The 17302-nt window shown below is 37.8% G+C and overlaps 1 protein-coding gene across 1 annotated transcript in view; it reads left to right on the forward strand.

Annotated features, from left to right (window-relative positions):
- The window catches only part of DISC1 (disrupted in schizophrenia 1), a 171338-nt gene extending 154285 nt beyond the window's left edge, over nucleotides 1-17053 (forward strand). The window contains 4 exon segments of the mRNA XM_017817605.1: nucleotides 2110-2154; nucleotides 10005-10115; nucleotides 16728-16832; nucleotides 16834-17053. Coding sequence (XP_017673094.1) covers nucleotides 2110-2154; nucleotides 10005-10115; nucleotides 16728-16832; nucleotides 16834-16875 — 303 coding nt within the window. The 3' untranslated portion in view covers nucleotides 16876-17053.
- The last annotated feature ends 249 nt before the right edge of the window (nucleotides 17054-17302 follow it).

The following is a 17302-nucleotide window of genomic DNA, read 5'->3' on the forward strand; positions in this document are numbered from 1 at the left end:
AGAAATGTTCCATACTTCTAAACTGACTGCAAATTATTTTGTCTGGGTGATATGTGAGTGAGGTGGAAATTGCTATGATCCTTACTACATAGTTAGATACATATCTGTGTGATTTCTAAAATATACAGTAGCATTTCGGTTTTTTCAGACAATGCCTGCTTGTTCCACTCCTTATGATAACTTGCTTTATTTTTTGCTTGTTGATAACGTATGTGTAAGAAAAAGCTTTTAATAACAGCGGAAACATCAATGATAACTAATAAACTGAGAGATGTGTGTGTGCTGGGACCTTCCTAACAGCAAGTAACTTGATGAACCTGGGTATGTGTGCACCTGCAGGCTTGAGTTCCTGACCTATCCTTTTTTCTTCTTCTTCTGCTCTCTGGCATGCTGTGCAGTGCTCCCTCTTAATCACTATGAAGGAAAGAAACACCTACTAGATTTCAAGAAAATTGAGGTGATTAAAGTTACAAGGTAAAATCCAAAATTCAGTAGTTTTACCTTTTGTAAGTCAGCATTTTTGGTAGTTTCCCATGAGAATTCTTTGTAGATCACTTCTTCCTTTTTCATCATAAAAGAGTAGAGAACAGGGATAAGGGTAAGGGCTGCTGTCTCTGCATACTTAATTTTTGCCCCCTGGGATGATGTTTTGGGGTCTTTTGAAGATCATGCTGGTGTTGGGAAGATGTTCTATAATTGTAAAGCCTTCATGTAATTAACTTTTTAAAAGGTACTGAGTGTTCTAAGTGATACCAAATGAAAAATTATGAAAAAATAATAATATTTAGTGTGGTGTCTCTCATTAAAAAGAAGCTATCACAGGACATAATACAACATTTTTCAGAATTTAGTGATAGCAAGACCAAGAAAGGCTTTGTAAACAAGCTGTAACTCATTACTGTGCATTGAGATAGCTTATGGTCCAGGAGGTAAATGGGCAATGTGTGAAGGACAAAGCCTTGCAAAAGCTAAATAAACTGTGCATTCATTTGAGTTTTAATTAAATGTTGTATTTGTGAAGCTTTGAAAAAATAATTTGGAAACTTTAAATCTGAGTTTTAAGTGTCAGCATTAAGCATTACTGAAAGTCAGCATTTCTGTGTTTTTTGTATTGATCCAAACTGGAAAGGATTTCAGTAGCAACAGGCAGCTGGCTTGTACACAGTGGTCAGATCATCGCTGTATAGTCACGTGCGTAGTTGTACAGCACAATGCCCCTCAGCTTCATCTGATACTGTGGTGTAGTGAAAATGTTAACTCTTTAGCTAGGGGTTGTAGCATCGCAGTAGGCTTAAAGCTTACATGTATTTTGCGGTAAAAATATAATCTGAAAATTAATATTATGGGCAAAAGAAATCTAAGCAACCTTTTTTCAGATTGATTATTGAAAATAGTATCCAGTAACAATGATGAATTTCTGGCAGATTAATGATTTTGCACTTTTTTATATATTTATGTACCTACCTCTGATACCAAGTACTGCCCTACCAAAGCAATATGCTTATCTCAGTTTATGTAAAGATTATCAATACTGTACCATGTGATAAGTATTAATGATTTTCCAGTAATGTTAACATCAAATTTCTTTGCTCCTCAGCCAATCAATGAAATGTTGGCTAATTTCTTACAGAGTTCACAGATGAAGCAAGTTTTGAAAGAGGAACTGACTATAGTTAGCAAGTGTTACCAATAGAAAACATCAGTGGGGTCTCTCATTTCTCCTGAGCAAAATCATGTACAGGGTTTATGCCAAAAATACTTCTGTAGACTCTTGAACAGTATACAGATCTGCAAAAGCTTGATAGAAAAGTTTGTTTCAGTCTGTAGTTAGTCCTTCCGTTTTAGAGGCAGTATTCCCTGTGCATTTTAACTGAGAAGCCAAAGACAGGCTTTAATAAAATGTATTCAAATATAGTTTTTAAGATTGGGTGTCTGCCACTGCCCCATTACAAGTGCAATTTATAATCTTTCATGCATGTGAAGCAAATTGATGCAGTTGTTCAGCTTATATAAATTTTATTGTGCTGTATGGTTTTTATAGGTTACGTTGAAATTGTACTGTTTATACAGCACGTATCTACTATATACTTAATAATTTATCTCTAACAGGTTATGGAAGACATTTCATTTGGAACAGAAGGTCATTTGTCTGAGGTAAGTGTTTCCTAGGCAAAATAAAGTGGTGGTATTGTACTGACTTTTCTTTGTCTCGATTAGAATTAATGACACTTGTTTTTATAGTGTTACCTTGGGGTAAAAATTGCTAAAGAGTGTGAGCACTTAGAAAAGCAACACAATCACAATGAGAGTGGGCCCATTCCTTTTTTTCTTTATTTTTTTCCATTGAAAATAATGGCAAAGTTGCTGAGTGTTTCAGTGAGTTTATACTTAAATCCTGTGCTAATGTTTTTAACATATACCAGCAACAGCATGAATATGTTTGAGAAAAGTAGGACCAGTAATATTTAGCCAACCTTACTTGTAGCACTGTCTTGATGCTTAGGAATGGAACAAAGTCACGATGCCTGTTTTCTCGTGTACCACTAAAAATACCTTTCAATTTACTTTTGGAGTATAAAAGCATACAGACTGTGGGAGAATACAGGGTAATAGAAATTTCATCTGAATAAAAATACTGGATGTTTGTAATTTTACATTATTTTCATAAACAAAAATATGTTGCATCCTAGTCCCTCTATTTAAGAAGGCTGGGATAATTAAGTAACATAAGATGCATTTCCTGTGAGATAAATCTGCTTATATACAAAAATCCATCTACCTACAAACTAAGAGTTTAGGTAATATAAGTGTAAGGAGAGTTATACTGATTCTAAGAGCTGTACTGTTTTAGTCTTGTCCATTTTTACATCAGTATGCCTTGAGTTGCAACTTACTTAAAAAGGAAATCTAGTATCCAAGCATTGTGTCCAGCCAGCAAATAAATTGCATGAACAAGTAACTCCCAGTTCACCTTCCATAATAGCATACATGCCACCTGTCAAGTACGAGTGACAAGTGCTCAGCCAAGCAAATATTAAATAAATAAATACTGCAGTTTAGGATAACTATTCAGATGAGGCATTTCTTTAGATTCCCACCAGTGAATCCAAAGACTGGATTGGCTGGAATGCTTTAGGAAAGATAGAAGATATTGCAAGACCAAATTCAGATTGTTGACCTTGTGTTCAGGGAGAATGTGACATGAGAGCATGCCTAGGACAGACTGCTTGACTGTGTGTGAGGTCAGCATAAATAAAAACAGGAAGCCTTGAGAATGAAGGTGAACTTTGCAGAAAATGCAAATGACCTTTCTGATCAGTGAACTTTGCTATGAATTAAAGCAAAACTGTGCAGGTGCTTGTGTCCACAGATGACATGAAATAGGGGAGGCAGTCCTGCGGGATAAAGGTAGCAAAAAGCCCTACTTCCATCAGGGCAAAATACTGAGGGCACCAGAGCTCACAGGGCTGCCTGTAAAAGTATTCTTTAAGAGCTTAATATCTTACAGTCCTCAGAAGTGGAGAAACTTTGCCCTTTTGAAGTTTTGAGGGGGGGAAATAGTGTATAAAGACAATAGAAAGCAATGATACAAATAAAGGAAATGGAAATACGCTAGAAAGCCAGGCTCTACCACACTGCCAGAGATGGATTGATATTGACTTGTAGACAGCTCTATAAAAGCTCTGTGGAACTGTCAGCACCCTGTACCATGTCAAGGCTTTGCCTAAGTGTTCCCCTAATCCTTTCTTGTCAGTCTCCCCACCGTCTGCAGGAGAGCACCCAGTTAGTCATTCCAGATTGTTTCATCCTAGTGACTCAGGAGCAGAGATGGGAGTGAATACAAGGAACCACCTATAAATGATACCCAGCTACGCTGACTCCTTTCACAGCAGGGTGTTGACACTGGAAAACAGTTTGGTGCTTTTGTTTCCTTTTCCAAGTCCTGACCCACTGTGAATTTTTATTGGTAAGTCAGTAAATAGCCTTATCCTCCCACAGCAGGAACTGGAATTGTCCCAGTTTAATTAAATAAGCCAGTGCAGTAGTGTGCTCTCATTTTAGGAAATCTGTAGTTGGGGAAGATCTTCAGTCTACTAGGGATGAGAATGGGAAGACTGCTGTCGGCCTACAGCAGGGTACTGGAACGCAGTGAAAAACTGTATTCCTGCATAGATGCTTTTCCAAGGACACTCTTCCATAGCTGTAATGGAAGATAAATGAAGGGAACAATTGCCAACATTGGACTGTAATTCTGATGAGTCATTTAACACTGGCATGTGTTGTTATATCCCTGTGGTGGAGGGAAGGGGATCAGTGCAAGCAAAGGAAGTGTGGGAAAAGCGTGTGATGGTGGGAAGGAGGTAGGCCACAGTTGCAAAACAGCTATCTGGAAAGCTTTATGCCTGAATTGTTGCATATGAGAAAGTGGGGAGTGTGTTGTAGTGCTGAAATCTCCTAAATATACATAAACAGGCTGATGGAACAAGCTAGCAGTCTGTAAGTGGAAGGTGACAAGAGCAAGAGTAACTGGGAAACAACCTTGATCTCTTTTCTGAGAAAAGGAGGATAGCTACCTCCATGAAAGAAAAACTCACCTAAACAAAATCAGGGAAGAAGCAACAAGTGAGTTTACATGGGACAAGCTCTGTAGGAGGAGGAATCAGCAGATTTTCTTCAGTACTGTCCTGAAGACATCAGGTTTATAGTACAGCACTGTCTTCTTTTGGTGTAGAAAAGAACAAGCAGAGTCACAGACTACATATCTATGTCAGCAGCTTTTCAGTAGTTCAAAAGAGTGTTGAAAAGGAAAGGGCAAAAATGTTCCCAAGAATGACTCTAAAAGGGTACTTTAGCATGTAATAGTGCAGGCAGCAAGACCACTAAGCACACTAAGTTATTGTAAACAGAAGATGTGAAATGTCAAAAGAGTTCAGGTACAAGTTGTGTGTAAGAGATAGGTGAAAGCAAGCATGTGTGTCTTCTAATAAGAAAGGTGAATGAGAAAAGAAATGAGATCAGAATTAATTTTTATTCTTTATTTTTTTTGCTTTTGGTCTTTCTAAAAATGATAAGCTATGTCCAAATATGTAGTGCTCTTGGTATTTGCTACCAGGTAGCAAGAGACAAACACAGTAAAGGATCCTAAGGCAAATGAGATGTACTCAAGTCAGGCTAGACTGATGAAATTTTTTCTAAGTGCATAGGAGCCAAGGAAAACAATCTCCAAACCATTAACAAGCTTCTTCGAAAACTCCTAGAGGAAGCTTGAAGTCCCAGGGGGTCAGTAAAAGGCATACATGGTATTTGCCTTTAGAAAGGAGGTAGGCCAGGAGTTTATGTGCCAGTCAACATAATTTCAATTAGGATTAGAATTTCAAATGCTCTTGATAGATTGAAAGAATAGCCTGAAATCAATAAAAAGGGATATGTTAAAAGACAGGTGCAAATTACATTTGAGGGAGAAAAAGAGTCCAATTTATATATACCGATGGTAAATAGCCACTAAGATGGCAATACTGCAGAAGAAGAATCTAGGCTTATAGTGGACTACAAATATAGTGGGATTCATTACCTTCATTGAGCTGGAAGAAAGAGCAAATGTCACTTGCAGCCTCATTAATGGGAATGTCAGTTGTAAGACAGAAATAATTACTGTGCTTAGCTGAGAATGCCAAAGCCTCAAGAGGACTATGGTTTGGACACCTTACTCTGCGGAAGACAGGAACACAGTGAAGAAAAGAAGGAAAGGAATAGAAATAAAAGGTTTAGAAATTGTAGTCTGGTTGAAAGTCAAAATCTTCAACCACATAAAACATAATGATAAGCAGGACAACTAGTAGTTAATGGTGTGTGCTATTTAAGGGTAAAATGAAATGTAACCATCCTGGTTTGTAGCAAGAGAAGTTTGCAGGATGAAGACTTGCTCATGGCAAGGGCAGTTTAGCCCTGGAGCCAGTACCCTGCAACCATCCATTGTCAGCTGCTAAGAGCCACATATACAGACACCAACTGAGCCCAGTCACAGTAGGCTTGGTCACACTGCAAGTCACAGAGTGGGCTTCGGTGGTCCCTGGTTGCTTCCTGGTCAACCTTGCCATGATGGTGTTGGTCAAAAGTAACATTCATTATTTTCAAACTCAGAGATTAGACCTCTTCTCGGTGGACATGTTGCCTTCCGCATCTATGATTGTTCTGCCCAGAACAATGCATGTGGGGCAGGAAATCTGGGATGCAGAGCAGGAACGAATGCTTCCTCCACCTGCACTTTGGACACCTCATGGCTGTGTAGCTCATTGTCTGGGGTCACGTGCACTTAGCCTGCATGTGACTGAAGCATCTGCTCAAGCAGGACAAACATATGGATTGTTGTGTTTTGTTTCTAGAAATTATTTAAGAGATACCCTAGCCTGATGTTATGGAGTTTCAAGTGCTGACAATTGCCATTAACTTCTGCAAGGGTCGAGGGTAAACATGCAGCTCTTCTGCCAACAATAGGTCACTGTTCTAAACCTTGTGCCATAATGAGAAGTGTCTGTCTGCAAGGGCAACTTTTTGTAGTTGTTATTTATGTTATTTTGAATTATTTTAACTGTTTTAGTAGAGAAAATTTAGTGCAGGTGAAAGAAATCTGGCTTTGACTCTGCAGAAGGTCTTCTAAGGCTTGTATCTTATTGGAATTATGATGGTGCTACTTGTAAGTAAAGCAACGCCTTTTTACAGAAGTTCCTCTGTAAGAAGAATGAATTTTAAGAATATATCTGTGAATCCTGCTTTTCAGCACAATGACCTAAGACTCTAATATAGACTCTAATCCATAATAGAATTAGATTAATCTAGCTACTACAATTCTGATTCTTCTGTATAAAATTGAACCAGATTCAAGAGCACAGAAGGTGTTTGCACTGGAAAAGCTGATCAAACAGTCTCCTTGAGTAATGCTGTTGAGGAGCTGTTGCTCACAGGTTACTAAAACAACTTGTAAAAGAGTAAAATGAAATGCAGAACACTAAACCAGAAACCATTCCCTCTGCTCTTAATGCAGTATGCTGATGTTCCTGCAATGCATCATCTGGAACGTTGTTTGTTCTTACTGTTTTTTGCATCAGGCTCTTACATCTCTGGGAAAGCATGAGAATTTCTACTTTATGTGAGAAGGCAGAAGAATTTCACCTTAAAAAATAATTCACGTCCATTATTTGTGCTGTTTTCACTGGCTTAAGGATTTAGAGGAAAAAAAATTCCCAACCAACTACATTCCCTGTTTACAGAAAAATCCATAAAGCAATATTGCATCTCAGCTCTTTCCTGACTCCAGCAATCTCTCCTAGCTGCTTCCTAAAAGTGATGCTAGTGCAAAAATAACCAAAGAAATCTTAAGACCTACAGCAGCTTGTAACACTGAGATAACCTACAAGCCTGGATGGGTTGTATTTTATTAATATGTTGAGCTTGAGGCAGAGTCCACTCTCCTCTCAGAGATATTGTTGATCAGTGTAAAGTGCCACTTTCCAACCGGGAGCTATTCTGAATAGTTTTGTGTCGCTGACAGTGGTTTCCCTGCCTACATAGACAAATGTCAAATAAAAATATTACCAGTGATGCTACCAGGCATAAAAGGCACTAAGAGAATTCTTTTCTATCTACTTCTCTGGGTTATCAAACTTTTTTCAAACGAAGCCTTGGGGGCAGAAACTGTGGAATTGCTTGAATATTTAGAATTATTATTGTGTATTTTTGAGAGCAGTGTATATTTTTTCCATTTTCTTTTATATATATAAGTTCTGGAAAATCATACTTTATGTGATGGTTCTCCTGCATTTTTCATATGACACGTGCAACTAAGTTCCTGTGAGACAATACTGGTCTAAAGTATTGGAGGAATTTCTCATTTCAACTAAAAAGGCAGCTGGGTTATGTAGATGCAGAAATAGTTTATCCCTACACTGTTATGGCTGTATTAAAGAGAAATTAAGCTGCTGTTAGAAATGACGGTTATGTGAAGACCTGATTTTCTTACATGTTATTACTGTTAGAGGAAAATCAGTGATCAAAGGTGGATCTTTCCCTACATGGTCGTAGTTTTAGATGTGCTTTCAGAGTACTCGGTATTTTTTTCTATTTACTGAGTTTTTTAGCCCAAGACCTAAGGTCTTTTAGACAACTGTCATCTGTTCTTGCATGCATGTCACAGAATGATTTACTAAGAGCTTTCTGTTGATAGAAATTGCTTGGGTTATCCCACTCCATAGCAGCATATGGAGTCCTGCTGGTATACTGAGTAATAATTTAGCTGCTGAATGGAAGACTTTGTCCTCATCTTCTGTTCCTGGTCATGAGAAAAGGATGTTCCTAGTTGCTGCAAGGAAAATGTTTTCTTTCTTCTCTCCTGTTGTCATTTTAAAAACAATGGGTCATTTTCACATCTGTAAGTTCTGTGAAGTGCTGCTGTAGATTCTCATGTTTGGTAATGTCTCTGGAGATGTTGGTCTTGTGCACAGAGCCAGGGACTCAGGTGTTGTGCTGCTCTGTGTCTGAACTGCTAGTGTTTGCAACATGACCTCTCTTAACAAGCCCACCCGTCCAGGGTTTGAGCTGCAGGTGGTTTTGCACCTGTGCAATGTGCTGGATAGCCATGTCTGGCATAGGCCCTAGGGAAGCAGGGGGCTCAAAGCTCTGTGCCATAATTGAGGATGTGCCAGGAAGCACAGCTCTTCTCACATTTGACTCCTCCTATGCACTGTGTGATGCAAAGTGAAAGGATAGCACAGAACTGAGGTCTGGTAAATGTGTTTACCAAATGGGCAGCGTTCCAACAAGCATTGGCACAATTTATTTGGAAGGCCTTTGATTGAAGGCTTGAGTTTTCTTAGACAACCACTGGTGGTTGCTCTTACAGCAACAAATCAGTGCAAAGGACCCCAAGTACATTTTTTTTTTTTAGCAGAGGAAAAACTTTCTGTATATTGTATATGGCCCCATGGTCATATTGCTTTATGGATGACTGCATAGATCAGGTTTAGAGAAAATCCAGTTTTCTGGATCCCAGCTGATAAATTATTCAATTTTTTTTTTCAACATGGCTCCAGCAGAACTTCATCTTGGCACTATAATCTTTTCCTTACAAATAATCCCTGTCATTCACTGTAGGCAGTGCTATGGTGCCGTGGGAGGGAGAGGAAAGGCTTGTCTCAGAGCTGCACAAATTGATTTAATTTTTTTTCCCTCTTCATATTTGCTGCTTGCTCGGGTCGTTTCTCAAATTCACTGAAAAATGTCAAAGATAACAATTATTCTTGTGCAGTGTATCTGAAAAAAAATTATGGGGAGGACTTTGAAACTAGTGTAAAATGGCAGAAGTATTTGTCTGTATAAATTCTAAGTACAGAACCATTATTTTTGAAATATTTTTTTGTTTAATGATAATTCAGTAAAAAAGCATGGTTTTGTCTCATAATCTCCAAGACTTTGACGCATTTTCTTTGAATAATTGAACAAAGTCACTAAGTATTCCAGCCAGATTTTTCTTCAAAAATGTAAGTACATTTTTTGCTTATAAGAGATACAAAAAGTGATGCTGCTTGAAATATTTAAGTGACCGAAAAGTGTAAATCATATTTATATGAACAACTTGAAATTTGGAAACCTAAATGGTGTGGTCAGCATGAGACCTCTCCCGCTGTGGTGAGTCAACAGGGGAAAATGGAGAGCAGTTTGGTCTTCACACCCCCTTTAATCATCTGCTGAAAGTGATATCATGACTTGTTTCTGCTGGGAAGTAGACTGAGACCACAAACTCATTCCATTTCATATAAATCACCAATTTATTATACAGTAACAGCTTTTTGTCTCTTTAATAGCAATTTGCTTTTAGGCAATGTCTTTGCACTGCAAAGCATCATATCCTCTTACTAATATTTTATTTTCCCTTTATTTGATGCAAATTTGATGTATAAAAGTGCAGCCAGCAGCAAACATGCCTTTTTCTTTTTTTCAACTTTCTGTAGGAGTTCTTCATATTTTCTGCAGAGTTAGGAGAAAAATGTGAAGCAATAAGTGAGAAATTGGTGCATCTGGAAGATCAATTGCAAAGTTCCACCTGCAGAGTTGATGAAGGAGTTATTCATATCCTTTTTGCTATAGCTATAGATATGTATCAATCTATGTAAGTATGTACGTGAAATACCTTTCAGATTCACATGGAATGCTAGTTCTTATTGTAGATTTGATACATTAAGAATGGAAGAATTGTCTTGCTGAAATGGGCATTTTTGTTTCCTACAGTGCATTTTCACTGTGGTCTGATCTAGCTTTAATTGGTTTAAATAGAAATTAGTTCTTTGTAAATTGAGATTAGGCAATGAAAAGACTTTATTTTACTGTTAAAATCATTTTGTTTGTAATGCTCATATAAGTAAAAACATGATGGACCAAAAGCTGCATGGATACAAGTGTTCATGCACCTGCATTTCCCAACATGATTTAACTAAATTAAATCCTACATTATTGACTCAGACTGTGTATATTGTTACATATAGTTTGGGGTTTTTTCATTTTTAAAAAAGTGGGAAACAGATGTATCATGTGTATCATCCTACAAAATTTAATCTGCCTCTAATACTCCAATGGAAGCAACCAGATGAGATGTCTTATCTTATGCACCCTTATCTCTCTCTGTGCTTCATCTGTCAGTATTTTTTTTAAGATTGCTTAACCTTTATGAGGCATTCATTAGGAATTTTTCAAAATTTAAGGGCACAGATTTTTTTAAATTTAATTTGTAACTTTCATAGGAAAAATGTATCATAAAAGAGAAAGGGTTCTTCTGAGAAAGGGTAAAGAGAAAAAGAACCAATGTGGCCAGGGAAGATGAGAGTACTTAGCTGGTAAGGTTTTTTTGAAGAAGAAGTGTCAGTCGAGAGGATAATGAAGAAAGATTAATAAATTCAGATTGGAGAGATTAGCAGAGGAGCCCTTGCAGACACCTGAAGGTGAGTTAAGGTGATGATGGTACTAGAAAGGATTCAGCTTCTGGTAAGCTGAGGTGGGGTAGTTTAGAGAAAGGAGAAAAAATAGTGTGTGGAAATACCACTGTGTTTTAAGTAATTTGGCATCAGTTGCCAAGTCATTGCAAAATTCCTATTTTAAAAACTTAGTTTATTTAAAGGTATCAGAAGGATAAACTTTAAGAGGCGGGAGGAGGGGAGAATGGAGCTGGGGCAAAGTTGCATCGGAGGGGACAAAATCCAGTCAGTAATTTGTTACCACTTCAAATCTTTCTTTTCTAAGCATTTCAATATACAGACAATATATAGAAAGATTCAACATTCTTTTAACTATATTTACAGAGTGCATACTTGGTTGTGTGTACAGCATCTAATTCCTTCCTCCCTTATGTATATTTACTCTTAAATGATCTTTTTTAATTGGCCCTAGTAGAAGAAGAGTATTGAGGGTTGGAGTTATGGGCTCTTTGCAGGGGATTTAAACTAATGACCTTCTGAACAGTCAGGTCTGATCATAGTTATAGTTTACTATAAGGTAAGATAAAATAAGCTGAAAAACTGCATTTTTGGTTCCAGAAGATAATACACTACAAGTATGAAAAATAGTAGTATTTGTACTTTTTATGGAGTATGCATATTTCTTCATAGCTGTTCAAACTGCAAGAGTCAGTTGAAAAAATTAAATTAATCATTGGAAGTTTCAGAAGTGTTATAGATTAGTCTTGTTTTAAGCCACGGTTGTCTGATAGAGATCTGATTTCCTCTATCAGTGAAATTCAGCTCACGTTACCTAAATACAGAAATGCACGCTGTGTGATATCCTGGTCCTAGCAAGACCATCAGTCACAAAATAAAAAAACATGTTTAAAACATAGGGACATACAAAGAAGCAGTTTAGCGATTCAGCTACCCCTCATTAACATTCAGTTGCTATTTCAGAAGTAGCCCAGATCAATGTGCATAAAATGTTACCATCTGGTACATGTAATCACTGAACTATCCTTCAAAAAGGAACGAGGAAAATAGCTACCACAGTGCTACAGACCTGTAGATTGTTGTGGGTTTTTTAAAAATAAAAACTTCTCAGTGCCTATAAAATAAACTTTCACTCACTGGTAAGTTGAATGTATTTCAGGAACTAGTACTGAGATAGGAGACAACAATTACCTTCAATAGAAGATGGATGATTAATAGATGGATCTGTTGTTTGCATAGTAGTTTATTTGGTTTTAAATAATTTCCTATCACAATAGTGGAAAATTATGCAGTCTTCATTAAAAATCTTTAGAACTCTGAAAAACTTATCCTGCTTTCATTACAATTTCAGATATTTAAGCTCATGCTCTCAAACTCTTGTTCACTGATTATTTTCACCCTTCCCATCATCCCCCCAAAAAACTGCCTTGCACATGAATGTAGCAAACTGTATTAGGTCAAAAATCTATCTGGGGGCTGCACAGATGTAAATTAGTCCTGTGGTCTGATTATTAAAAGACTTTTAAAGACTCCACTGAGAAAAATAAATTCATGATACTCTCAAGCCATTTGCCAATGTTTAGTGTGTGTCATAGCTTTGATTAATAATTAAGTTTGTATTAGAAGAAAAAACCCAGATGTTATTGTTTTTCATTCTATGAAACATTCTGTGTTTTGATGGCATAGCATGCGTAAATCAACCATGCTGCTCGTCATAATTGCCAACATGAACTGAACAAAGAAGAAATTTAGTGATATTTCTTGGTCCTGAGTATAGGCACAGACCCACTTGTGATTCTAATTTATTATTGAAATTTTTCACAGCAAACATTAAACTGTACTTTTGTATAAAAAGCATCAAACAATGGCAGGGGGTTTGTTAGAGCTCTCTGCAGCACTACGACAGATCTGCTGAATTCTACACAGTATAACCAAACAAACCCACAAAACATTCAATTATGAGTAATCATTAGTGAGTGTATGAAAACAGTCCACATCATTAATTGGAAAAACCAAAGGATGAGAGGTGACTCATTCTGGTGTCTGCAGAGCTGATGAGAGGTGTTACTTTCCTGACAGTAAAGGCCTGGAATTCCCACTAAAATTAAATGGACCCTGTATTTCAATTTCACAGTAATTTTTGTTCTTAATTAGCAGTTACATTTTGATAGACAATTTGAATGCATGTAATAGTTTGTCCTCAGGAAAATGCTTTGTTGGAAGAAAACCTGGCTAGAGTATTATTAGAAAAGCAATCTTCATTCCTTGCCCTAAAACAGACATTTTAATCAGCTCTTTCGAAAATGGAATTTTGTGCCTAAATGTTCGTTAAGCATTGCAGGTCACTTTGCTAACCTTTCACCTTTATCATATGGCAGGCACTCATACAAGTCTTGTTTTACACCGGAATAGGTTTTCAACAGAATCACAAGTGTAGAATTTAGCCTTGTCTGTACCTCACTGAGGAATCTCAGCCTGGGTGAACCTGTAAGAGATTTTGGGATCCCACAAGAGTGACAGGTGGCAGTGGTACCCTCTTTGATCTTATTTTAGATCATAAGAGACTGAGCCCTTCCCACTGTGAGTCACATTGAGAGTCCATCTCTGTCTTTTACCGTGGAGCCCACAGCATCCAGATGGGACCTCACCACTGCTGCCTATAGTGAAAGTATCAGCTCCCTGCACCTGCTGGCAGTGTTTTCTTAATCCAGCCCGGTAGGCTGTTGGCCACCTTTGCCTCAAGACACATTGATGGCACATGTTCAGCTCTGTCCCTCATGACCTTAAAAGGTCCTTTCCTGCAGAGCTACTTTCCAGCTGGCTGGCCACTTCATGTGTAGGAGCGCCTGGGGTTAGAAGAGACAGTTAGGTGGTGGTACATCTAGCAGAGTTTCTGTCTCCAGCCACTGTAACTTTTAGCTGTTGGAAACAAGAACAATAGTTAACCAATTTAAAAAAAAAAACACAAAACATCTTTGATATTTCTGTTCTTCAAGACAATTTCTTCTTCAGATGTCCAAAAATTGCTGTTATTCTCCGAAATCCCAGAGGCCCTTAGCTCAGCAGTAGTCCTTGATTATCCTTCTAAGGTTTTTTGTTTTACAACATATACTCTTAGTTTCTAATCTTTCCTACAGGAAATTGATTCGTAATATCTACCTTTTGACTCTCTAAACATCTGTGCTGAGAGAACAGAAGCTGCACCAATGAGCCTATTTTTTCAAAAAATTAAATCTCTACAGTATTTAGATCTGCTTTTTATCTCTGTGTAAATCATGGACTTTCTCGTGATGAGTTTTCAAAGAGAGGAAGTCAAATAGGTGAAAAGCTTAATGGAAGACAATGTTCAGCGTTGTTGAATATGGATTGTGTCTGTGTGAAACTGTACTCAAGTACTTTAATTTACTGCTTATGAGACATTAGAGAGATTTTTGTCAATTTTTCACAAGCAGACAGCAGAACCAGAATATATTCCTAGCTGAAACTTGGTTTTGCTCCTGCCTTGAATACTGGCTCAATAGTTGCAGCACTGGATAGAGAATTTAAGCATGAAGAACACCTTTGCATGTGGACCCATGGAAAACTGTTATTTGAATTTTTGAAATGCGTAAAGCTGTTTATCCAGATATAACCTTTGTATATGGATAGAGATTCCATGCTTAACCATATGCCGTATATTTTGCTTAGCCATAAAGGCTTGTTTGACAGATACTTGTCTACAGATGATTGTGGTATTATTTATGAGGTTATTGGATCTTGCTGTAGTTAGACTATGCAGTCATCTTTTTTCTGTTGCTCCATCTTTCTGTTGGTTAGAAGTTTCTTTCCTTGTCTTCGTCATTTTCTTCCATCCTTCAAGATTTTTCATCCGGTGAAACATTTCAATTTTGCTTTTTCTCTCAACCTGAAAAGAATTTTTTAAATGCTTGGGATATTACAAGTAACAGCATGTAGTCAGAGACTACACATCAGAAGTAATTAAATTTCAGAGACTTCATGGTGTTCTTAAGCTGAAGAATTTCTGTTTTACTAGTTAGATTTTCGGCAGAGCCTCATGATTAGGTTGCAGAGGGGTGGAGAGTCCAGGACCACTAATAAGAGAATAATAACTCTTCTCACTTCAGAGAAGATGCAAAACATCATTAATTTGTCCTTGTACGCTGCTTTGAGATTCTTGGATAGGAGAAGCTCTGTGTGTACTGCTATTATTTGTAATCAGAGACAGAAAACCTTTAGATTAACAGAGCTGTCCAGAAATTAGAAGTATGCACAAATATTAAGAGCAAAACATCATAGTAAATTCATGTAAATACACAAAGATGAAATTTTGAGGAACTGATAACAGAATCGAAAGCAGCCAAAACACTTTTCAAAGGCATAATAATGACTTCCTGAAATAGCAGTGATTTGTATAACTTTACCACGGTCTACTCTAGTTGCAATTTTTCAAAAGGAGTGTCTCACTTTTTACAGTTGTATAACCTGAGGCTGTCTTTTTTTCTTCACATTGTATTGACATCAGGGGTCAAGTAAAACACCATTTCATAATGTATGAGCTCTGTAAAGGATGAAGACTGTCCTCGTGCATTATCTTTTCTGTGCATCGTATTTTTGAAACTGAGCTGTTTCAGTGTCCTCCTGTTTCACTTCCCTTGAAGTGAGATTCTGAGATAATTTCATGACACACTGCTAGAAAGGAAACTGTTTCTGTCTTTTGGGATCCTTGCCCTTCAGCCATACCTGTAGAGGAAGCCTCAGTGTGGTTGGGATGGGCTCTAGGCCTTGTTCACATAGACTTGGTCATTCATTTAGCATTTCGGCAGGCTTTAACTTTCCTCTGCTTGCTTTCCTCTTCACATAGTGTAAGCTGTGGAAGAGAAAATAACACTGGTCTCATTGAGCTACACCCACTCCTTGCACTTCTTTCAACAATGAATAGTCTTGCTGATATAAGATTATCAGCAGAAAGGCCAATAAAATGTGGAAAACTCTTTCTTAACCAAATTAAGCATTTTATACTGAATTATTTAATACTTTTCAAGTGGCCTTCTTCCTTCTAAAGCACAACAGTACAACCTTGCTACTGCCCTTTTTGCTTTTCAACTTGTTCAAAGCATTGCCTGTGGAGTCTCGTATAGCTTTATATTTGTGTGTTCTGCACCACAGTTATATTGATAATTGAGTTAACGTTAAAGGTTTCGGGAGGTAAGTGGAGCAGAAACACTTTCTCTGCTATAAGCTCATTTTGCTTCTTACCTAGATTCCCATCCTGCCTTGCACAGCACACGCTGCTAAGCTCACTAATGCCCCATAAGCTGCAGTCACTTGGGTTATGTCTCAGACTGTTCCCACTGCCCTGTTGCCTTCACCTGGGGTCTGATCCACCCAGGTCAGTGTCTCTGTCTTAAAAATCCACCCTTCATCCAGCAGGGAACTCACAGCTCATGCTGCTGCCTCCATGGTACAATTTCTTTATCTCCTTCCTTCCCATGAAAACAGTATCCCCCCTCCCCTCCCTTTTTTAAAGTGCCAAGTAATGCTACTTGAGAACTTGAGTTTGCCTGGATTTTTCTTTTGAAAGCAAGTGTGAAAAATGTATTAATGCTTAATCCAAACAATTTGGAAGAAGTTGAAGCTACAATTAGATAGCAATGGCCATCTGTCGTGAGCAGCAGAACAAGAATTTATTTAATAACTTGGAAAGAGAACAGGAACTGCCAATCACCTATAGATTATTCCTTAATAAAGCTTGCACAGTCTCTGCAGAGGGAGATCCAGGTAGTGAAGGAGACACTCCAGACCATGCTAGTGCAACTTCAGTCACCCAAGGAGGCAGGAGAAGAAAAGGCTGGAGACTTCCTCTGTGACAGCTGGTGTCCAGGAAAACAAGACTTGAAGGAATAATGAGCAGAAAGAGCTGGTAGGATAACATTAATTCACAAAGGGCTGCTTTTAGTAACTGAATACTGTTTTACTAAGCCTCAGGGATCTCTTCTCTCCCCTGCATAACTAATAACTAAATCAATTATGGAGAAATAGAGCCTGAAGGTCTATCATCAGAAGTATGCTAGGCAGCCTCACATGTTTTGGCACAGATTGGGAAACAGCTTTCAGAGCAGAGCAGCTCCTGTAAATGTGTAGATTACAAATTGATACATTTCAAGTGAGTCTGCAAAGTTGCCTTTAATGTCAGTGAAATGTTCTTCTTGAAGACTCGTAAATGGTATCTGTCTCATGGATTCCCCCTCCCCCGATTTAAAAATGCAGCATTAAAGCTGGAACATCTAGTATTTCTTGGAAAATAGCTGTAAGAATAATAAGAA

This window comes from Lepidothrix coronata, unplaced genomic scaffold, assembly GCF_001604755.1.
Source record: "Lepidothrix coronata isolate B3197 unplaced genomic scaffold, Lepidothrix_coronata-1.0 Scaffold61, whole genome shotgun sequence".
NCBI lineage: Eukaryota > Metazoa > Chordata > Aves > Passeriformes > Pipridae > Lepidothrix > Lepidothrix coronata.